This window comes from Mytilus edulis, chromosome 1 (assembly GCF_963676685.1).
Source record: "Mytilus edulis chromosome 1, xbMytEdul2.2, whole genome shotgun sequence".
NCBI lineage: Eukaryota > Metazoa > Mollusca > Bivalvia > Mytilida > Mytilidae > Mytilus > Mytilus edulis.
This window is the reverse complement of record NC_092344.1, coordinates 20,923,014-20,948,826: the sequence shown is the minus strand read 5'-3', so window position 1 is coordinate 20,948,826 and position 25,813 is coordinate 20,923,014. Positions and strand designations below refer to the sequence as shown.

The 25,813-nt window shown below is 31.2% G+C and overlaps 1 protein-coding gene across 1 annotated transcript; it reads right to left on the bottom strand.

Annotated features, from left to right (window-relative positions):
• Positions 1-987: 987 nt before the first annotated feature.
• Positions 988-21,948, bottom strand: LOC139527324 (guanylate cyclase soluble subunit beta-2-like). The gene is made up of 12 exons (XM_071322692.1): positions 21,853-21,948; positions 17,241-17,314; positions 16,102-16,202; positions 14,763-14,946; positions 13,479-13,555; positions 12,362-12,850; positions 11,196-11,370; positions 10,607-10,752; positions 9,467-9,615; positions 6,560-6,706; positions 4,571-4,725; positions 988-1,625 (listed from the first exon to the last, which is right to left on the bottom strand). The coding sequence occupies exons 1-12, from the start codon at positions 21,853-21,855 to the stop codon at positions 1,205-1,207; spliced, it is 2,121 nt and encodes a 706-aa protein (XP_071178793.1). The 5' UTR covers positions 21,856-21,948; the 3' UTR covers positions 988-1,204.
• Positions 21,949-25,813: the final 3,865 nt, after the last annotated feature.

The window sequence follows — 25,813 nt, the reverse complement described above, 5'->3', positions numbered from 1 at the left end:
TACTTCAACATTTTTTATATGATCTACCAAAATGAAGTTATTTTCTGCTAACATTGATATTGCAACTATGTTTATGAGAAAATTGTTGGGGTTTTTTGGCCTGGTTAAAACAAGACTTTAAAAATTGAGGGCCAACATTAGCTCTTCGAGAACCTTCTCCATTTGCTAATGTTCCGCAATTATATAAAACCGGACTTGTTTTGCTGGTAAAATTACAACTCAATAAATTCAGACTTAGTAGAAATACATAAAGTACTGAATAACCCAATTCGAATCTGACGAAAAGTGGTCCACATATTATTGATCGGACTCGATGACTATTAATAAAGATATGAAGTTATTTGCAATGAACTGTAAATGACTTGCTTTGTAATCTTGAATAAATGAATGGTAGACTTTTATTCTCGATATGTTAAGACCTAGTGAATGAAAAAATGTCAATGGCCGGACATGGAAACGTTCCAAACAACTATTCGAGCGTGAGGTATAATATGAAGACAAGTTTTATTTGAAAACCGATTATTTCAGTTTTACAATTGTAAAATTCCAACAGCTACTGTATACGTAGTATATATTTCCCCAGTCAATATACAATGTTTTAGCGTTCATTATATACCAGGATTATCTTAATACAGGATAGCGAAGTCATCCCTTCTAAAGTTTTCCATACGCCAAAACGATTGTTTGATGACGGGATATCTGTATCGAAAGATGACCACGAAAATTGTTTTATTTAATAGTCGTAACGGTACCGACAATCGCGTTCTCTTTCGTCAAATACCAAAATCATAGATGATACCGAATTGATGAAAAAGATGATGGGTGTCACGTCACATTGGATCGATAAGCCTAACCTTCCAGAGCACCTGCGATCAACCATTTTCATTTGAATTCAATATTTGTGATTTATAAATGACCACGCGAATTTTAACTTATCATGCAGTTTCTTTAATTTCGTGCAAATGAATAATAATAATAATACAAATGTACAATAACTAGATTGAGAATTTACCTCACATATTAAACATAATCGTATAGCTTGTCCTTATATGATCGAATAACCTGTCCTAACTAGAAATTGTGAGACCAATATTTGAGCGTCCTTTCAATTTAAGTGAATCGATTCAACAACATAATTTAGAACTGTCTAGTGTTCCAATGTTGACATTTGCAACTGCATCAGCATTGAAGTTGATACAAAGAATTAGCTCAGCATACACGTCGAGCTGTTTTGTTTCTGGAGTGGTGGCTGTCTTCTAGATATCGGTATTGGTCTTGTTACAATGACTGATCGACTCTTTGGACGTTCTACTGGTTTGTCGATTATTGGACTTTGAATCTGGCTTTTAGATCGCTCCTTTAATTCATTGGTTTTATCTTCATTGGTTTTATCTTCATTGGTTTTATCTTCATTGGTTTTATCTTCATGAGTTTTATCTGGTAAAACTTCAATTTCAATGTCCATATCAACAGTTTTAGCTATAGGCATTTTGCAGAAAGCATCGTCAGGTTCCTCGTATGTCTGACCGGATCTGTTGATCAAAATATAGGTGCTCATCAAACCTTTTCCTTTAATCTTGTTTTTACCTCTGTCTCTAAAAACGTACCCCTTGTCAATCAATAATCTGAAAAAGATAAAAAAAAAAAAAAAATGTTCAGAGTTTGTTCACTCAATCATCTGTTTATCATTTGTCATGAAATGTATCAATTTTATATGTTCAATTCGGATCGAAGTTGACAAGGATTGGAAGAAAATTTAAAATAAAAAACGCATTACATTGATACGGATCGAAACCTAAAGAGAAGACAGGGTTCATATATCCTGTCTTGCATGCATTACATAATTCAATAGTAAATGTTGAAGACAAAAACAGGTAAAACAGAAGATAGTGTCAAGTTTTACTAGGGAATTGATAAACTCAGATACTGTTTCGATACATCTAAAAATTATTAGACGATGTGAAGTAAAATATCTCTGATCCAAATTTTTCTAATTGTTTAAAGTTAACATTTTTGGTTTAGTAGAAGGGATGCAATAAAATGTTGTCCTTCGAAGTGATATCAGAAAATATTTGAAGACCTATTTTCCTGTAATAATTTTGAAAAACAAATGTAAAATTGTATGAGAGAATAATTAAACATTAATTTTGAATTAAAAACCATTAACCGGTTCAATGTTAACAACATTGGATAATCTAGTCGACATATAATGTGTTTGTAATGATTTACTATTCCAAATTATTTAAAAATACAAATCCTAATACAAACGTCGAAGAGGGAATATAACTGGAAGCCACCAAAAGTAAGTTCGAACTAGAGCAAAAGAATGTTTGAGAGGCTTTAAACATTTGAAATGATTTCTTATCGCAAATTTCATAGCAAACAATGTACTTTTAGCACTATCAAAATATCGAGCTTCTAAACATAACATTGCGATTTGCATATTGTTGGTTAATGTTGTTGCCTTATATAAATACATAATACACGGACATATGTTTTCCGCATGAAGACTTCAAATAGACCATTTGGATATTGTAAACCAGCTTATTTCTGCAGATACTTTATCAAGCATTTTTTAACACATTTCACGGCGATTTAATTTCGCGATTTCGCGATTCATTTGATAAAGCTAAATAAAGACTGATCCAAGGTTTCCATAATGCCGATAATTTATTTTCGCTTTATTTTTCTACTTGCAAAAGTAGTTGATTTACATTATTCAGAAGGATTGATTGATTGTTATTTGCTTTATGTCTATTCACAAAATTTCATAAATATTCAGGATGAGAATTAACTCTAATTGCAACGAGTAGTTCCTATTGAAGGAGTCAATTGGGATGAAACGCGGGGAATATTGAATGGGACTGGCAAATGAGGTCTTTTGGATAGGTATAGGCAACAAACTTAATACTGAAAGAAGTGTTGTCTTAACGTACAGAGATCCGACACTCTCTCAAGACGAGGAATTTTAACCGGACGTGGTTACGTCGGTATATTTCCCGGACAAGAAATCTTGAAGAAGAAAATAAGTGAAAAAATTTCCATTCCCCATCCACCTTTAGTTCTAAAAATCTAAAAAAAAATACCTTATCAAAATCTGATTAAACAATCAAAATAAAACCTTCAAAAAGCAAATCAAATTAAATTTATTTTTAAAGATTTACAGAATAACCTACAGCATGGTCAAAAAAAAAGAGACAAAGCGTCAAATAACGTCTACAAAATAGAAAATAATGATACAAACCTAAAAACAAAATTAACTCCGGTTTCCTTGACGGGTTAGAAGTTCAACTTGTAAGGACCTGTTGTGTTGCTTATATCAAGCGAACATTTGGGGACCCTACTCAATGCTACATGCGATTCACAAACAGCGAAAAAATAGAAGGTTTTTAACAAGAACAAATGATTCATATCTATGGTTATAATATTATATGTGATACGAAAATTCGTTAATGCTTGCCTCAACTATTATTGAGTCTTTACATGTTTAATGAATTGATATAAAGATGAAACTGTCGAATATAAAATCACCCTGAAAAATAAATTTCAAATAGAAGTGCCAATCCTTAAGGATAAATTTGTTCTTTAGACAACCACTGTTTATCCTTCTTTGGACATGCAAATTAACTTTAGCCTATATAACTTGTTTTGGTTTATGTCGGTTTAGTTTTTCCTCCAGCCTCTTCATACTTTATCTCTCTCAATGAATTACTAAAAGGAACCGAAAAATCTCCTTATCAAAAGTCGGAAAAGAAATGGTGGTAAACACAATAATTTATATACCACAAACAACAAGCATCTGTAAAACGATGCTTGACACATTCGAAATACCGTGACCTTAATTGAATACGTAAAAGTCCTACAAAATCTTCGTTATTTTTTAAAAGTTTTGAGAACTTGAACTTGTCAATGATAAAGCTATGAAAAATCACGAGAGAACAGCTTCCCGCAAAAATTACAATCGCTAATATCTCGAAAACAAGCACATTGACCTATATCTCTTTTTTTTGCATTTTTTGTTTCTTTGATAATCCTCTATCAATATATACTAGTGTTATGAAAAGCTTGTTATTTCGAAACTGAGTATCGAACTTCTTTAAGACTTATCAGTGGTATTCGAAAAAACCAGTTCGAAGAAATGTGTAATTTTTGCTTAGGTCATGTGTGATTAGTGGTAGAAAAATATAAGTGTTAATATAAAATTATGCACAGATTGATAATACATAAATATCAATATAATGAATACAGTGGCAAATTAAATGCGTATTCTGGACGTAGTTCTTTGGCTAATATGGAAATCACCCATTTCAAGAAAAGATTTGCCGAAATTGAGTCGATTTACTGATCCCTAATAATGCGTTAATTTTAAATTTGCTTTGAGTAAATGAGAAACAGTAGCTTACAAACCTTGTTTCAAAACAAAAATTTGACATCAACATATAATTTATTTCAAAGAAATAATGAGTAGCAAAACATCGCTTTTTGCTACTTCGGAATCATTAAAGGAGACATCAGATGCTGCAAAACATAAAAAGAAGCAACAATTTAAATCAATATGAACTATAATTACTTTGCAGACTGTGGACTTGCATGAACCCTAGCTGGTATGCCATGACTTTCCATTCTGGACGAAGTGTTAACAGTATCTCCGAACAAGCAATAGCGTGGCATCTTCAGCCCAACAACACCTGCAACAACTGATCCACTGTGGAATCCGACACGGATCTGCAAATAAATTATACAATGAATCAGGAAGGGCACAATCCAGACTAGTTATCATGTACGACATACACCGTTTCCTGGAGCGTTGTGTTGTGCATATTTTTGTTTCAAAATATTGCGTCTCTGAAAAGCCATGATATTTAAGGAGAAATGTTTGCCACTGAAACTGATACCCAATTAAAGGCTGTGGCTGTTTAGATATAATACTGTTAACATAGTCTGTGATAGTAAATTTCAAAAGTGTGTACAGGTACAAACTCCTATCAGGACTTGTTTTTCTCAAAATCAGTGCATTATAAATACTAGAATTAATCCATCGCTATAAAAAAAAATCTTCTTGCACAAGAAAATTTCAGGTTGTGTTATCAAGACAGTACTTTTACACAAAAATTCAGTAAGCTAGCGAATGTTAAGATTATAATTAATGTCTAATTGCCAAACTTCAACTCAGTTTGAGGCACGTGTTTTTAGTAAGGTAAATTTAGAATACCTTGTTTGCTTTGAGAAAAAAATCAAAGAAACATGTTCCAACCATATACACACGTAAACGAATCATTGGAAACTCTATTTAATTTTTGGGCTGAAATATTGAAAGTACTGCGAAACGTCTGTACCTAAATTCAAAAATTAGTGAGTAAAAATTACTTGCATGTTTTGTAAATATTTCGAATTCAAATAAATGACGAAGCAATAAATATCATTTGTATTTATAATATGAGATATAGGTTTGTCTAATGTTGCTTACAAGATGAATGGTCAAGTAGATGTGCTCTTGCATAGCAGTAATCCTATGAGACTGGTAAATCGCAACGGTACGCGTACGGTAATGCGCAATTTGTACTAACACAACATGTGTATTTATTTTTGGCAAAAAATGGTTACATTGGAATCAAAACAACATTTCCATTTATGTCGTTACAGCTTTTAATATTGGATTTAGTAAGCAGACATCCGTTTTTAACAAGTGAATATTAAAGAGCGAATTTTTAAATTAATAAAACTCATTATGTTTGAAATTAACCGGTTCATTGCACCTTTCGAAAAAATACGTCGAGATAGTCTTGTTCGCTTTTAAAGAAGGAAAGACTTCATTGGTATTTCATCAGGCCAAATCTTTCGTTACAATGAGATGTCTTAGTAAAGAATATTGTTTTGTAATGTTAATAACATTCTCCTGTTAATCTGCTCGCCACACCGTTTAACTGCAGAACCGTAGTTGGTCAGCCAATTGTCAAAAATACCATAAAAACATAAGAGCTACGGAACCACAGCTGTAAACTGTACTGAAACTTATTGAGCTTAACAGAGATTTTTTTGCGGAATTAGTATTGAACATTTAAAGAAGAAATATGTATTTTAATTTTATTTCAATTTTCCTGGACAAGAACATCATCGACAAGGCATTAATTGCATAGAAAGGAATACGCTTTCTTTTTAAATGAACCTACTTTAATCATTATCTAAATTTCAAATAAATGTTTATCAAATGCTGAGAGTTGTCGAGCTTTGAGGGTAAATAATAATAATTGTATTTTCTCTTTAAAAGTTTTTTCACAAATGTAATTGATAAATGGCAATACGTTTTCATCAATACTGTATTCGTATTTTAATTTTGTCCTAACTTTCGGATAGAATCATCGGATCGAAAATTTTGTTATTGTGTGCCCATCCTAGATAAATTAGGGCGGCAGTATAAGACAATGTTACAATTTCGTAAACAGATTAAGAAGAAAAAAAATCAACTGAAGGCAATAAACAAAACTGAAAATTAGAAAAGCCATGTGATTGATTTGGATCAATTATTGACCTACAGATGAAATTGATAATTATAAAATACCTGAATGGACTCTCCTGTAGCGGGAGACTGTACTTTGCCTGCTTCGTTGACCATGTCAAGAGAAAAATTGGCTACGTCTTCTGCATGTGAATTTGTTCTGGTTGGTACACCACTTACAACCATATATGCATCTCCTATCGTTTCGACCTTTAAATATAATTGCATTGTCAGTAATTGACTTGGTTGAAGACGAAACCAGGTGTCAATGATATTAATTTTAATAAGACTTAACAATGATATAGAGAGTTTCAATCTATAGTGTGTCCTTATTTACTATTAATAATCGAGAATGAGAAAGTATTGACCAGAGACCAAATGACGAATCAATTATTTTAATATGACGTGCTTCTTTCGCTTTGTGAATAAACCCATGCTCTAAATCCAATAAAATTTGTTTCCACATGCGTATATTGACTACTGCAGAATGATAAATTTTATAAACTTGGCATGTATTTAATATATTTTATTTACTTAAAACACTTCCAAACTCTTAAATGGTGCACATGTTGTAACTAATTCATTTATCATGATTGTAATGTGTTGACTTTGACATATTTGACCTAGATACGACAACCGTTCATGATGGCTGTTCAAAACTCCTCCTTCTGAAAAATCACACTGCCAGTCGTTTGCTTTATTTACAAACAAAAACGGGAGGTTCATGGAAGAGCCTACACAAACGATCTACACCAATACACTTCGGACATAGAAATTACCTTAATTGGCCTAATTAGAATCGAAATAATTGATGCAAGCTATACTTTATTGTAGTTTTATTATATTCGTGTTATTTAGCCCTCACTATCGGTCGTTCAAAAATGATCACGAATATAATGCCTACCCATGTTAAAACTACAATAAAGTATAGCTTGCATCAATTATTTCTTAAACAACTACTGTAAATACAGAAATTATTGCATGCATTTATTATTTTGATTTTGTCTTTATAGACTAAAAAGCAATTTTAACGTTTGCAACATGAGAAAATTCTGTTAAATTCAGATAACAAGTTTCAAAATTCTAGTTAAAATTATTGTAATTATAACCCTGTTGCATTTTTCGCAATAAATCTTAACTTACAGTATACAGACCACCCGTTTTGCCTTTAAATAAGTCAATTACTTTAATGTTTTTTATACAGTAATCGAAATAAGATTTTAATGTGGTTCTGCATATTGACTTTATTTTTAACTTTTCCTGTAAAAGAAGTATGTTTCGCTTTTAGTCGTGTGTAGTCAAAAAAAAAAAAAATTTGAGTTATAAAGAATCTAGCAAAATAGACAACAATTGCATCATATTTGTAACTAAAGATAAAAAGTTACGAAAACAGCCAAGTAATCAGTACAAAACCTTTTGTTAAGTGCCGCCTTCACATCCCTGGAAACATCTTTGTTCTTTTGCATCTTTTAATACCCCACGTATTACTTTTAACTAGAGGCTCTAAAGAGCCTGTGTCGCTCACCTTGGTTTATGTGAATATTAAACAAAGGATGCAGATGGATTCATGACAAAATTGTGTTTTGGTGATGATGATGTGTTTGTACATCTTACTTTACTAAACAGTCTTGCTGCTTACAATTATCTCTACCTATAATGAATTTGGCCCAGTAGTTTCAGTGGAAAATGTAAATAAAAATTTACAAATTTTATGAAAATTGTTAAAAATTGACCATAAAGGACAATTACTCCTTAGGGGTTAATTGACCGTTTCGGTCATGTTGACTTATTTGTAAATTTTACTTTGCTGAACATTATTGCTGTTTATAGCTTATCTCTATCTATAATAATATTCAAAATAATAACCAAAAACAGCAAAATTTCCTTAAAATTACCGATTCAGGGGCAGCAATCCAACAATAGGTTGTCCGATTCATCTGAAAATTTAAGGGCTGATAGATCTTGACCTGATAAACAATTATCCCCCTGTCAAATTTGCTCTAAATGCTTTGTTTTTTGGGTTATAAGCCAAAAACTGCATTTTACCCCTATGTTCTATTTTTAGCCATAGCGGCCATCTTGGTTTGATGGCCAAGTCATTGGACACATATTTTAAACCAGATACCCCAAAAATGATTGTGGCCAAGTTTGGATTAATTTGGCCCAGTAGTTTCAGAGGAGAAGATTTTTGTAAAAGATAACTCAGATTTACGAAAAATGGTTAAAAATTGACTATAAAGGGTAATACTCCTAAAGGGGTCAACTGACCATTTCGGTCACGTTGACTTATTTGTAAATCTTACTTTGCTGAACATTATTGCTGTTTACAGTTTATCTGTATCTTTAATAATATTCCAGATAATAACCAAAAACAGCAAAATTTCCTTAAAATTTCCAATTCAGGGGCAGCAACCCAACAACAGGTTTTCCGATTCATCTGAAAATTTCAAGGCAGATAGATCTTGACCTGATAAACAATTTGTATCCCATGTCAGATTTGCCCTAAATGCTTTGGTTTTTGAGTCATAGGCCAAAAACTGCATTTTACCCATATGTTCTATTTTTAGCCATGGCGGCCATCTTGGTTGGTTGTCCGGGTCACCGGACACATTTTGTAAACTAGATACATCAATGATGATTGTGGCCAAGTTTGGTGTAATTTGGCCCAGTAGTTTCAGAGGAGAATATTTTTGCAAAAGTTAACGACGACGGACGACGGACGACGGACGCAAAGTGATGGGAAAAGCTCACTTGGCCCTTTGGGCCAGGTGAGCTAAAAAGGACTTTTAATTCTGACATACTGTGGATTCAGTATAATTCGTGGGATTTTAATTTTCGTGGATTTTTTTTGTTACAGATAAACCACGAATTTACAATTTCAGCAAAAAATGCATTTTACCATAGGCTTTTCCTCAATCCATCAAAACTGATAACAACGAAAATAAATGAATCCATAGAACTGTGGCTTACCTTATAAACATTATGTACAGTTGTTAGGTTATCAAACCTCTGATACAAATTGTTGAGAAGATTAACAATGTCCATCGGTGTACACGCTGAGGCTATATTGGTGAAAGTCACGATGTCACTAAACAAGATAGTTACGTTTTCAAATTTTTCTGAAAATAAATGTGTTATATAATCATTTGCCCTTACAGTACATAAAATGTTTAATTTGTTTCGGTGTTCATTCATGGTACTGCACTACTGAGTCGAAACCACTGCTGGTGGATTGCGACACCATGATATTACTTCGTTATATTTTCAGTTAAAACATACATAAAATTAGTTTAACTAAAATATAAGCTATCAAATAAACGGACGTTCCTTTACTATTTTGGTTATCTTAATAGCCTCGTTGTCTCATTGGCAATCTACTTATTTGAATATTTCTTTATTTCTTTATTTTATTTTGTCAATAATATTGTGAACAAGTTTTTGATTACACTAAGTACACTCTAATCATCTAATAAGTTATAAATCAGACACATGGGTTTGATATCAAACAGTTGTGCATTATATACTTCTTGTGTTTGAAGGATCTAAATAACATGTTGTTTGTGTATTGTTTCTTTATTTAATTGGTTATCAAAGGTACCAGGATTATAACCGTTTTGTTATTCTTCATTGTAATTAAAATCTTTGAATCATTGGGTTTCACTAGTAGAGCAGGAACTGCTGATCCTTCCAGAACACATAAGTGCATCCTTTGGTATGTGTAGGACATTCACTTTGCTGTGAATCGTGTTTTGAATTTTTGTTCACTATAGTCGGTTTTTTGCCATAATGTTGTGTGTTTTTATTCGACTTATGTTTTTATATTCCACTTTTGAATCCCTTTTCTTTTCATTCAAACCCCATTATCAAATGTGTTTGTCTTGCTTATGTCTAAGCATAATATTGACAAGAGTTCAAAAACTGCTGCAGCTGTTTGCAAGTTTACCTGTTCAACTTTAGAAGTTTGATGCACAAAACAAGACTTAAGTTTACATTTTTCTTTTTCTTCATTCATCGTTCCAAAAAATACTTGTGTTGTTGGGTTTTGTTTTTATCACTCTTATAACAGAGTATAGGATGTTAAGTGCGTTGAAAAGCAATTAATTATTATACCTGCGTCTACAGTTCTACCAGCTAATAACTCGGTAGCAACTTTGGTTGGCAACATTTCATGTAATAACTCATCAGTCTTGTTTTTTTCAATTTCCAGAGCTTTTGACATTTTTGTTAAATCTGCAGTTGTCTCGTCGAGCTTTTTTCTTTAATCAAAAAACGAAATATATAGCTAAGAAAGTATAATGTTAACACAAAAGAAAACTCATTGACACATTAGCCAAACATTTGAGAAAATCCTTAGTTAGTGTAAAACGCATCTGTCGTACACATGTATTTATGGCCGCAATTCATTTGTTTTATAAAACTCAATTTAGTTTAATTTTCTATTAATATATCATTATGCTTCTACCTATTGGAGACAATACCTCGTGTATTTTATTAATTATTTGTTATGAGTACAAATTATTGAGCACATATAGCTGAAACGGTATCAGTCTTTGATGATAATACTTACAAAATGGTATAATACACAATAAGACCATTTATGTTTTAAAAATGAAAATTGTATGCTTTTTATGCATTATTATTTGGTTTATACATCTGACTCTAGTAGGGTTCATTTTATGCTTATATAAAATCTAATTACGCTATTTCCATCTCAGCCATTCGTTGTTGGTTAAGCAGAATCAGTTCTCGTGTGACGTCATACAATGGTATATCAGATATGTACAGGTCCATTGCCTTTAGTTCCTGGAGACTTGATATACACGGTGAGCTGATAAATATCATGTGGCTTATATCTGGCATCCATCGCATCTGACCTTAAAGCATGAAAGCAATATGTATGATACTTTTATTAATTAATGTAAATGCCGTATTTATGTTACTGTAAGGTACTTTACGCAATATGGAATTATAAATATATTAATTCATTTTTCTTGTCATCGAATTACATATTATTGTGGTTTGTCCAGCAAATACACAATATATACTTTTCAAGATATTTGTATACATGCTCAAATATTAACAAACTACCTGTAATACTACAAGTTCATACACAATCAATTATTTACAATTTGATTAGATTGAGTTGGAAACTGGAAACTTTCGTATTAACGCATATTATATGGGTTGTTTTCATATACAAAGTGTTTATAATGTATATTCTGTTGTCTTACGACAAATTTATTTGACGTATAAAAAACTTTCTGACGTCAGACACACAAATCAATGAATGTGTTTGTAGATGTTTTTGTGTTCTGTTCCTTTTAACATTGTTATACGATGATGACTGATGTACCCATATTTTGACTATTTTATTCATTGTGTCTGTTTAGTTTACGCATCAATGTAAATATAACGGAATTTGATGAAACTGTCATCAAAGTGAGAGGGTTAACCCTATAAAACCAGGTTTAATCCACCGTTTTCTACATTTGAAAATACCTGTAACAAGTCAGGAATATGACAGTTCTTGTCCATTCGTTTTTGATGCGTTTTGTTATATGATTTTGCCATGTGATGATGGACTTTCCGAATTGATTTTCCTCTAAGATCAGTATTTTTGTGATCTTACTTTTTGTAAATATATATTATAAATCATTATGATTATACATTTATGTTGCTTACAAATATTGTAATTTAAATCAAATGTATATTATATAGCAGTATTGTTCTTATTGCAATAAACGTCTTACATTTTTTTTAATTTATTATCTAAATAGAAAGAATTGGAGAACTGCTATTTCTACCGAAACGACATATTTTTTTGTTCTTCCTTGTGGTATGCTTTCAATTTTTATTGATCATTACCTTTGAGAACAAGACTATGGCCGTTTCTTTTCTTGACAGACGTCATCAAGAAGGCGCTATTGATGAATGCCATCAAATTAGTTAGGGTGAAGTCGACCCTTGGATAAGTTAGATCAAATAACGATGTTAAGCTGGATCCTCTCTCCATCTTTGTTTTCAGGAGGATTTGTATCATCGAACCACATTGCTTAATAACAAAGTTTTCGTCAAAAATAAGATGGTATGGAAATATGTTACAAAAATGTTTAGCTTGAATTATTGTTTGCTTAGGGAACGTTGGTCTGATGCAGACAAGTTCTTTGTTGTTTTCGATGGTGCTGCTATCTTCTTTGTTGTTTACAGTAGTGTTGCCATCATTCTTTGACAGTTTGACTGTAAAAATGACATGGTCGTCGAGAATTCCATTCTCTATATCCTGCTCTTCTCTACTGTCAACAGTTATTGTTGCTTTCTGATTGTACAAGACACTAGCTATTTGTGGGATTACTCCTAATAAAACAAAATAGTAACACTATTATATACAACATGGCTTAGTGTATAGCGTTACCTCCAATCTTTTTATATCCTTCCTCGGTTAATTAAACAGCAGTAAACCCAATATGTCAAAATGAGTAAACTTTTAATTACTCTTTAAAAGGTTGTTGTATTCTTAAATTCCTATATCTGAATTTTGTTAACCGATTGCAGATAATTATTCTGTAATTGCTTATTACTTCGGAAGTGGACTAAAGGTTAATCATTTGATTCCATTTTGGTTGCATAACATATTTCGAAAAAAAGTCTTTCATATACTTGACTATTTGTTTTGTCCTTTTTTCTTTGATTATTATTATTTGATATAGAATTGCGCAGAGCATTTAGCTCTCGCTCATTTTAACATATTTCTAGTAGCATTTTACATTACACTCGGTCTAGTTTCTATTATTTTAAATACCTCGGACATAATACTTATATCTTGCCTTTCATAATAATCTCCCATTTTGACAATTGATAATATAAAGTGAACTTTTTTCAGAAAATCATTGGCCGTTTTCGATATAAACCTTAAACGCTATAAACAATAGCATGATGACCATTCATTTCCTATGACACAAATGCACTAACTTAGGTAACTCACCTAGCACAATGTAATACAGTCCTGATCGCTTCGAATAATAATGTAATGTCAATGTTCCATCATTGTTTGTTTCACATCTAATGAAAGAGAGGAAAATTATCATTGTTCATAGATGGAAAATGATATAAATATTTCTCAGTTTTCTGTCTTTTTACTATAGTAAAATAACTTGGGTTAAAACTGTCAATTAATAATGTTTATAAACATGGTCGCCTAAAACGGACTGTTTAAAAAGTATTGTATTCGCCATGATTTGTTATCAAATCGATTTCCACATATTGTTTTTCCAAATAAAGCATAAAATAATTTTTGTTATCATTAATATCATCTTTTTAAAGGAATCCACTTTCGTAATAGATTTCAGACGCAGTAAGTTGCATGCAGAAAAGCGGTGAATGTCACATTAGCCCTATCGTCACAGATACATAAATTACTGCATAGCTAAAGATGCGGCAGTCAACATTGTAAAAATAAGAAGATGTGGTATGAATGCAAATTGAGATAACTCTTTACCAGATACCAACGCACGTTGAAGTTAGCAACTATGAGTAACTGTAAAGCCTTCAACAACGAGGAAACCCCTTTCCGCAAAACAAAAGATAACAGGCCTGAAAAAACTAATTTAAAGCGATTCAAACAAAATCAAAATAACAGCCTTCAATAATGTACAAAACAATAAACGAAATTCTTGTTGATTTTTTTCAATCCAGACATTGCATCGGTATTGACACGGTTAGGTCCTTCTATTTTTTAATGTTTTTGGCACACAAATATTTTACATAATGTCATCGTTATTTGTCTGCCTTACTTATAATGTCAGATGTACGTGACGGATATTATAAAACACAGGGCATGCGCACTAACGTCAGTATTGTAATTTGTTTTTTTTTAAGATATTGAAATGTCGGCTTCATTTTAGTGATATTAAAAAAAAAGTATTACTGGATTTTAAATTTACATAACGATGTCCGATTTAGATTGAATGATTGATTTGTTGATGTTTGCTTTACGTCGCATAAGCGTAAAACAATATTTCATGGAGAGAATTTATTTTTGAAACTAAACAGATATTTACATATAATTTGATTTATTTTGGATTTGTTTGCTGCATTTAATGACAAACAGAGCTATCAATGGTGATTGCCATACGGTAATATACAGTTGCTTACCACAACGTCATCTTGACACTATTGAATATAGTCTCTTTGGTAATCACACCACATCTCCTTTTGTGTATATGGAGAGAGGAAGAGATATTATACATATATAATTGTTTTGACTGACCTAAATGAAGGATAGTTAAGCTTGGTGTATGTTCTTGATAAATGAGCATGTAAAGCATCAAGGTTTTGAACAAACGATGTAAAATCTCCACCAAGAGTTCGTAACATTTCCTCGTAACCATTGTCCATACAAAATTTGAGCCAGGTTTGCCCAAACACTTCAAGTACAGTTTCGAGTGGTAAACCTAAACAGTAAATACAGTTTAGTCAATACATTAAATGTGGAAATTGACTCCATCTATAATTTAAAAAAATCAATTTCAATAACTCAAACAATCATAAAAATCATGGGGAATCATTCTGCTATAGAAATTATATTTCCCGAAAAAAATGTTATATTTTTAATTTTGTTCCATTTGCTGTCAAAATGAAAAACTATGCTAATAGTTATCAAAGGTACAGGATTATAATTTAGTACGCCAGACGCGCGTTTCGTCTACATAAGACTCATCAGTGACGCTCATATCAAAATATTTATAAAGCCAAACAATTACAAAGTTGAAGAGCATTGAGGATTCAAAATTCCAAAAAGTTGTGCCAAATACGGCTAAGAAAATCTATGCCTGGAATAAAAAAATCCTTAGTTTTTCGAAAAATTTAAACTTTTGTTAACAGGAAATTTATAAAAAAAAAAAAAATGACTACATTATTGATATTCATGTCAACACCGAAGTGTTGACTACTGGGCTGGTGATACCCTCGGGGACGAAACGTCCACCAGCAGTGGCATCGACCCAGTGGTGTAAATAGTTATCAAAGGTACCAGGATTATAATTTAGTACGCCAGACGCGCGTTTCGTCTACATAAGACTCATCAGTGACGCTCATATCAAAATATTTATAAAGCCAAACAATTACAAAGTTGAAGAGCATTGAGGATTCAAAATTCCAAAAAGTTGTGCCAAATACGGCTAAGAAAATCTATGCCTGGAATAAGAAAATCCTTAGTTTTTCGAAAATTTTAAACTTTTGTTAACAGGAAATTTATTTAAAAAAATGACTACATTATTGATATTCATGTCAACACCGAAGTGTTGACTACTGGGCTGGTGATACCCTCGGGGAACCTTCAAAATTAAAATGGAGCTTTTGAAAATGATAAACAATGGCAAGTAAACAATCAGATTGTCTTACGAATCGGGACATATACTCTCACTATCAATCAACAATAAGATCATTTGCTCTCAATCAAAATAGGATTGTGGTATTCCAACGTACTTCACACGGGATACGTACGTATAGCCTGTCGCCTTCTAGGTCATGCAACATTTAAGCAATTCCATCTTTCAAAATTCTTGAAGAAAAATCTATATTTTGTTTATCAATATACATATACTAACCGCTAACTTTACATGCTGCAGTGATAAGCTGGAATGTCTTTTCATCATCATACGATTTGAACATCAAGAAATCTTTTGTTTCATCAAAGTTTGCCTCTATCCTGTTTATACATATTAAACTATACTTCTAAACAATACCATATTGTTTCTTGAAACATCATATACACTTTTAATCACTTGCGTGTTACTGATTAACAAAACAAAAGAGGCGTCATATTGCACTTGCATCAACTAGAAATTCGAACGAAGCCGAAATTATATATTTTTTTTAATTGTTATGTTGTAATGAATATGATTGTAAGTAAATGTACAATTAAAGATTCTAGTCAAAATGTTTAAGCATCTGCATTCATTTTATTTTTAGGTATTCAGTTACACACTTTTTTCTTTTTTATAAATTGATTGTGTATATCTGAATAATTGTACATGTGTTCTCTAGTTATTCAAGTTAATAATTTCATTGTATTTGTTTTTGTCATATAGTGGAAATGACCGCTTTGTTTTATACACTAAAACATAGGATTGTTTAACTGTCTCTGTTGTTAAGTGTTATGCCATGTTGGAAAATAATTTCTAAGAACCCATATACTATTTTTTTAATAGGGATATTAATACCAAAGATGTGGAATTGACAGTATTATTTCATTTTGGATTTGTATGTAAAACTTAAGACTAAGAGGTTGAACAGTATATAAATAACACACAGGGTGATAGAGCAGATTGTTACTTAGAGAAAACATTATCTACCGCAGCTAAGCCAGCTTAAAGGTTGACAATGATTTCTCGAGGGGAACCAATCTGCTCTATCACCCTCTCAGTTATGTGTTATTTTATTTATTATATTGAATAACCTATCTTATTGTCTTGTACAGATGAATTTTATTTAAAGGTATCTTCTATGACATCACGTACATAACAACGTTACGAGTATTAGAAAATTTAAAAGAAGTGAAGCTTGATGTTTTCTTTTTTTAATTTCACAGTTAAATAATAAAATCTGAGCCAAAACGTAGAATATGGATTCTGTTTAATAATGGTGTAAATTTAATTAATTGACCTTCAAATTACCGATTTTTGATTGGTCTGGACGAGAGGGTAACATCCCAAAAAAGTGTGTCTATAACATAATGCCAACTTACATAACTTTGTTCCACGCATCCTGTCCAAACTTTGAAAGCACCAATTCCTTAACACATTTATGAATTTTGCCATACTATAAAAATAAACGTCTATATAGTAACAGTTAAGGACATAATGTAAAATAAGTATTGTCATACTATAAAAAATCGCCCAAATAATATGTATAAGTGGCTTATATCACTTAACAGAGAGGGTTATATGGCTTAGCGTTACGAACATCTTTAATCCCGCCACATTATGTACGTGCATGACCCAAGTGAGGAGTCTGCAACTAAGACCCCGTTCACACTAGGACATTTTTATCGATTTAAAGTAGACCGGTTCACTTTAGATCGATTTAAGGGCCAATGTGAACGCTTTGAATCGATCTTCAGTCGGTCTAAATTAAAACACCAAAAGAGGTAGTTTAGTTTGAATCGATCAAAAGTAAACCGATCTTACTTTAAATGTGAACGCAGAGATCGGTTTAAACTAGTACGATTGAATCAAAAATAACGTATGCGCATGTACAGCGCCACAACTATCTCAGATGTTCATTGTTTAACCCATATTTCTCTGTTTACAGTCAATTAAAACAAACTGAAAACATTTTGTCTTCGCCATCGCATAGATTTGCGAAATCTGTGTCTTCTTATCTTATGATGATTTTTTTTCTTTTCAGGAACCGCAATATTTCGTCGTGCTGTAACTTCGTTACTACAGATATTTTTTTCAAAATTAAAGAAAACGGTAATAACATCTGTACCAAAATGTTAATTTCTGATTCAGGAGAAACAATAACTTTGTCCATTTTTTTTCAAGTGTGGGTGTCAGAGTATCAATAGATGAATTTAATAAATCAGTTCTATTTATACATAATGTTTACAGTTTTAAGGGTAAAAATGTTAGACCGGTTGCGTGTAGTGTGAACGCAGTGGATCGGTTTAGACCGATAAAGATCGTTATGATTAAAGATAATGTGAACGCTAACTGGTTTTATTTAGATCGATTCAAATTAGATCGATTAAAAAAAATGCTAGTGTGAACGGGGTCTTATGAAATAAAGGTTCAAAGATCTTCTAATTCAAATCAATGACCCCTGATGGAACATAAAGACAATAGTACACAATACGTTATCATTCATAACACATAATCATACGAATGGAGATAACATTAAAAGTCAAATAAAGTGGATGAGATTATCAGAAAATATTTGAATGTCCTGTAACAAGTCAGGAATATGGCCATGTATTTGGTTTTGATGTTATATTTGTTATTCTCATAGGATTTTTTCTTATGCTTAGTCCGTTTCTGTGTGTGTTACAATTTCATGTTGTGTTGTTGTTCTCCTCTTATATTTAATGTGTTTCCCTCAGTTTTAGTTTATTATCCCAATTTTTTTTTTCATGGATTTATGAGTTTGAACAGCGGTATACTACTGTTGCCTTTATATGTCATATACTACTGTTGCCTTTATATTTCATACATAAAATCATGTAAAATATCGCAACATAAAACTTGTTATTATATATAATACATTTCATTTTTTTTCATAAATTAGTTTATATCTTTCCGAATATCATATCTTTGCCGGAGTGCCAACACAAATAATTAAACATTTTATCATAAAGTTTGCTAACCCCTTACAGATGTCTACCTTGCCACTTATCCATAAAAAAGTCAGTTGAAGGAATAAATAATTCAAGTCACTAGAATGTAAAAGAGACCATGGGCAAATGTACTTGGACATGTAAGCAAGTCATAAACTCATCTTGAATAGCGACAAAAAAAAAATTCTATAACTTTAATGTAAAAGTCAAAAATGGATAATACTTAACTTTTTATGCATCTCTTTATCTCAATTTAAAGATTAGTTGTCTTTTGTTGCTATATATCATTTTGTTTTTGTTTTATTGGGTGTTTTTTTTAAATCAGGCCGTTAGTTTACTCGTTTGGACTGTGTCATATTTGTTATTTCGGACCTTTTATAGCTTGGTATGTGGTATATTTGTTTTGCACATTGTTGAAAAGCGGTATACTACTGTTGCCTTTATTGAAGACCGTACATTGACATATATTTGTCAATGTGTGTCTGTTGTCTTATTGACAATCATACCAATCTCTTTATTTTTTTTTAAATAAAACGTTTTTATAATTAATAGTTTTACTAGTAGTCATTGTCTCTGGATGATTCGTCCCAACTCCGATTCGTACCAACCAATTCGTCCCAAGTTGCTTGGTTAGTTCGTTCCAATTTTTTCAAGAACAGTAATATTTACTATTAAGATAACCTAATTACTTTAATTTTTAATGCTGTACATATATTAAATTGATATGAAATGTATAAAAATGCTTATTTAAAGACATTTATATGGTTTATTAATTTTAAAATATCTATATGGTTTATTAATCGGAAAAGATATATTAGGAATGATATATTGACGACTATTTTAATTATTTATGTTCGTATTTCATGACAATTTATATTTAATAGATAAATATAAATTAGTGTTATTTTCAAGGAAATCGTTATCATTATAAATGCTAATTGTATCCAAATAACATAGTTAATTTTTCTAAAATATAGGAGGCATTTCAAGTATGTATATTTAAATAAAACGAAGAGTCAAAATTGAAAGCAGAGAAAACAATTTGACACAAATGAAAAAAATATTGAAAAATTATAGTTTAAATAAGTATGACGGTGTTGTATCTATCATTACATGGGCCATAGCATTCAATGAATATTGAAAACGTGGGTTTTTTTCTTATTCTATAAAATACGTTCAGAAGACATTACCCTATAGATATTGTACTAAGCTTGCTGTATTTGAAACAAACACAAAACTGTGTCAAGTTGAACTGTTACAATTTTAATCCATATTATTTAACAAGATAAGTTTAGCATTATGGAATATTATTATTTGCATTGTCTGGGATGCCATGGAAATCTGTTTTCTTAAACTATAAGAATATTTTTTTATTTGTGTGTGATATTGATTGAGATAGAGTATTTCCTGTTAATTCTAAGCGATGCTTAAGTTTAAATATGATTTCATTGTAAACATTTTTTTCCCACGTCTCAAAGTTTAAAAATTTCCAATGATTAAATATAGGATCTTAAACAGTATGGGAAAATATCTGAATATTTATGTAAAGAGTAATGTATTCAAACTCGCTTTGGACTAGAAGAACATTAGAACACGATCTCATTGCGTGCAACTTTTGTGTTCAGCGTCTTTTGATTCAACCAAAATATAACTTCAAAACATGAATATTACATTGAAATAAAACCTCAAAAACTGATTTATTTAGAAAAAAGTAAAATTGCAAAAATACTGAACTCGGAGGATAATTCAAAACGGAAAGTCCCCATTCAAATGCAAAAACAAATGATAAAACACACCAAACGAATGGACAGCAACTGTCATATTACTGACTTGGTACAGACATTTTCAAATGTAGTAAATGAGGCATTGAACCTGGTTTGATAGCGCTTAACCTCTCACTTGTATGACAGTTGCATCAAATTTCATGATATATACAACAGTGCGTGAACATAAACATACATAATAGGTAAAATTGTCAAAAAAGTGTACTGCAGTCATCACTGTGTCACAATCTCAATTAAAACAGAAACAAACAAATATTTAACAAACGAAGCACAAAAAGCAACCATCAAATTAAACAACCACATTCATTGCTTACTTTTAAATCAACCCATAAAGGATTAAAATATTTGAAGTCCTGTGACTGAATGGCAAGGTTCATATCAACTTAAGTGTAGAGTCGCGTTTTGACTTCAGAATTTAAACGTCACCCAGGAAGAAATATAAGATATTTTTGTCGTTCAAAGTATTTTCAAAATTATAGTTTCACATCAGGAATGGTGGTATACAGTTTAATCTCTAACATCCTGCAATACTTTCTTCTAAATGAAAGTCAATGCCGAGGCACAAACTATCCTGGGGTTATGCTTTAAGATAAGATAACCGCAAATTGACCAGCAATTGTATCGACACATTCTGACTAACAATAAACATATATTGGGGTTAAACAAATTTGAAATCTAATTATGTTGTCATATTAACCATTTTTCTTTCACATCCCTTCATAATTATGATATCATTCAACTCTTTTTACAATCTACAAATTTTAGATCTATCTATATACAGAACTAAACACGCTTTTGAAGAAGAAAGTTACGGTTCGATTTAGTCGCATTTTATAAAAACCATCTAGAAAGGTTAAAAATGCATAAACATATTTTCCTGTAGATATCTCTTATAAACATTTTTAGTGATATATCCAATTTTATATACTTATAAATTAAAAATTGGGAATATGTTATCCCCGGGAACAAAAGTGTTTTTGTAACAAATGGTCCGTTCTGATACACCTAAACATTTAAGTAATTATGGATGTGGTGTGATTAAAAATGTCATACTCCAACTTACGTAATTCTCGAGCTTAATTCAGTTATAATTTTTTAATAGAATTTTTTTTATAAATATACTAGTACATTTGGCTCTTATAAATGACATTTTATCTATTCGCATCAATTTAATATTGATATTTTTAATACAAAATCAAGAAAATATGAAACACTAAATTAAGTAAAAGTTACTTTACCATTTTCTAAATGTTGATTGAGTTTCCTATATCTCCTGAGTGATAGTAATTTACGATCTAATGGTCATGTTCATCTCTTTAAATATCACCAAGAATACCGCTAAACAATTACAAGGATAATATTAATAATCCAGAAATTGATTTAGACTCTTCTGATTGATTAAACGGTTACATATTTGATTGCCACATCTAAATTAGAAACAAGTCAAATACATTAGATATAACTAATATTTCGATTTAAAAGGGATTTCATTGGGGTCTTATCTGAGGTTTTTATGATTATCTGAATAAGATTTGATCAATCTCTTTACATTAAGTAATTAACTTTTTAAATAGCATTTCCAATTTCTAATAGTGTTTCATGAGACAGTTTCCAGGATATTTATTTGCAAAACAAACAAACTTCTAATATGTTACAATTAAGAGTGTTATGTAAAGTTCAGGGTGTAATGAGACTATTGTAGACAAAACGTGCATTCTGGCGTACACAATTATTAAGCTTGTATTAATTTGTTGGTGCAAATGAAAAATAACTTTTTTTTGTTTTCGATCGGAAACAAAATAATATCATTTTGTTTTCTCTGTGGAAGGTTGATGCTTACAGTGAAGCCATTAAATCAAGATTTTCAGTTTAATGTGAAGTCATCTGTTTTCGGACATTTTAAGTACGTCATCATTGTTTAGTTAAAGGGGCACTAGCTGTCAAATTCATGGTCACCGATTTGACTCAAATTCTCATATTTGATTTATAACAATGTAAAACATTTATTCAAACTATCAAAAGTCTACAATAAACAGTTTACAGAGCATGGGGTATATAATATATAGGTTCGTTTCGTGTGTATTTTAGTCAAGACGGCATTTAATTAACTATCGATTTGACCTCAGATGACCATATAAGCGATGTAAACATAAATAAAGATATGAATAGATTAAACCAACACGTGCAATTGGATTTTTATAGGTCTGTTTGATTTTATTTTATAGATTAAAAATAGATGTTTTTCATTGTTTTTAACCGTATAAGAATGATTTTATGTGCATCGAATTAGTAATCAAATGATTTACCGTAGTTTCACTTTCATTGTTGGCAATCTTTTTCTTTAAATAACCAGTACACGTACAATGCATGCGTTGTCAATGGGCCATTCAAGTTAATTTCTAACAGGTGGGGATGGATGGGGAGATTTTTTTCATACCTATCAGAAAAAAAATCATGAAAAAAACTACCTATCAGATCTATAAATTAAGACCTATCAGATGCATATTGGGTGGATGGGCTTTCATGGGAAAATTTGACAAAATTGAACCTTTTTGGCTGCAAAAAGCGAATTGTTATTTCACTATTTCACTTTCGTTATTGATTGAACAGAAAAAAATCAAACTTTATATTTTGTATATATCTCGTAGCTAGTGCCCCTTTAACAATACGAAATTTCACAGATAACCACGGATTTGTCTATTTCTCGTTACCACAATCCCGTCTTCATTTTCACGACTGTGACATTACTGAATATGACTTTTTATCAAAAGTTTACTCGCTATGAGCAACTCAACGGGATGGACATTTTCGGAAAACTCGAAAGCATGTACGGTTTAATTTTTTGCAGCCATTGTTTGCCTTTCTTCGTATTCTTTTTAAGGGATTGCCTCCTTGTCATTAGTACCTTTTCTCCTATTTTGTTTGTTTGTCATTTTTTTTCAATCTAAAACTGAAAACGTGCGGAAGCTTTCAAGATATTCTTCATTTTACTTATCCTTTTTCCTAACGTCTTGCCAATGCATGTAGCGAGTTCCTTTAAATCTTAACATTACGTTTTACAGAAACTCTGATAAGTATGCATTATTAAGAAGACATTTTTTTCGGAAATCCGAGATATCCCGGATAAATCATTACTGTATACCTTTTATCTAAAATCAATGATTTGTACTTCACAACTTGATAGATCAACAGATAGATACAACCAGGAGATCCTTTTACCTATTTTATATCATGGTCATGTATGCTGGTGTGATTTGATCATGAACATGATATATATGGAAATAATGGCATTTTTATTTTTGACTTGACTTTATCACCTGTAATATCAAGCAAGTCAGTCGCCAGGTTAATTTGACATTTATGCTGAGGTAGTCCGTATGAAAGAGATGTTATCATGATGTTCATCGGTAATATTTCTTTATTTTATGTTTTATTTTTTGTTTAGACTATGATACTACATTAAGTAGGTGTTTTTAACATCGACCAATGAACATTGAAAGCCAGAATTCAATTTTTGTCATCGTCAACGGGAGATGACGACAGTGATGTGTCACTTCTAGGTTTCTGAAAAAAGCAACACTTTATAAATTTCGGGCGTACGAAGCGATTTTCTGGATTTACTTTAGCTGTCCTTGGATATCTGTAAAACTGCTGAATCTTAGAGACGTCACAACGAACGATAAAACGATAAAATCTCGGCGTCTTTATAAAACTATGGTAATCACATTTTCAAATTATGTACATTTTTCTAATTTCTAAAGGACCAAATGGAATTTCTTCTTTATTTGTCAGAGTGTAAAATAACATCTTATTGTTACTATTAGTTTTTTTAAATGTATAATTGGGATCTTCTGTGTAACTTTAACTTTAATAGTAGTTATCGTACCAGGATTATGATTTGATACGCCAGACGCGCGTTTCGTCTCAAAAGACTGACCAGTGACGCTCAGATAGATACCATGATTAATTCTGAGCCAAATTTTGTGCGCCAATATATTCCTGTGGTAGAAAATCTTACGTATTTCGAAAAAAAACAAAGGTGTTTAAATAGCTAATGAATAAGAAGATAATCATAAAATGTTTCTCGTGGTAACAGATTAGTAAAATATTCTACAATCCATCTGTTCAACGTGAATGTTAATATAGGTTTAATGCGCTTATTATCTGATCTATATGGTAAATCTTTCATCATGTGAGTTCGAGGCGTCAATATTATTTACAAGCAATATTCCTTAATCCTTTAAAATTCATAATGCCTTTGGGCGAATTGCTTCTGCATAAATGAATCAAAATGCAGTATTTCTTTATAAGGTTATTATTCATTTGCACCAACAAATAAATCTTATTTCCGCAACTTTTTTCAAGTCATTGATTTTCATAATATTCATTTTACAGAGTACACCTTCAGAATATAAATCTGGTCATTCATATTTCTCATACATTAGTATTGATAAGTTGTTCCCATTTTCGAGGTGAAAAATTCATTTGAGACAAAGGGAGAAAATAGCGCAAACGCATACAGATCATCTAGTATATCACAAAATTCAGACAATCTTATAGATTCAATAAAGAAAAATCGTGACAGCGAATGAGGACATTCATAGTTTTATAATGGAAACAAAAGTTTGAGATATTGTCCATTTAACTGATTATAAACAAATAATACCACTTAACAATTACAATAAGGATATAATTATTAACCTAAAAATTGATTCAGATTCTACTGAAAGAGCTATACGAAGGGTCCACAAGGTATATTCTAAACAGTTACTATACATATTTGTTTACTAGATGTAAATCAGAACAAAGTCAAAAATATTTTTAGATAAACTTTTTTATTATTATTAAAAGGGAGTTCAGTGGGGTAGTATCTGATGTTATAAAGAATAAATACATCATAGATACTAGGATTGAAATTTTATATTTGAGCCAAACTCGTGTTTTAATTATCTACAGACTCATCGGTGGCAAGAAAAAAATAAAAGGCAAAAAGAAGTGCGAAGTTGAGGAGCATTGAGGACCAAACATTCCTAAAAGTTTTGCAAAATAAAGCTACGGTAATCTATAAATAAAATTGGAATCTATCTCGTTACATTCAGTAATCAGCTTTTGACATTGATGTGTGCCATCATAGTTTGTGTGAGAGATGACATACATACGTTCACTTTCCCTACTAGGACTATGACATCCCCAAATGTG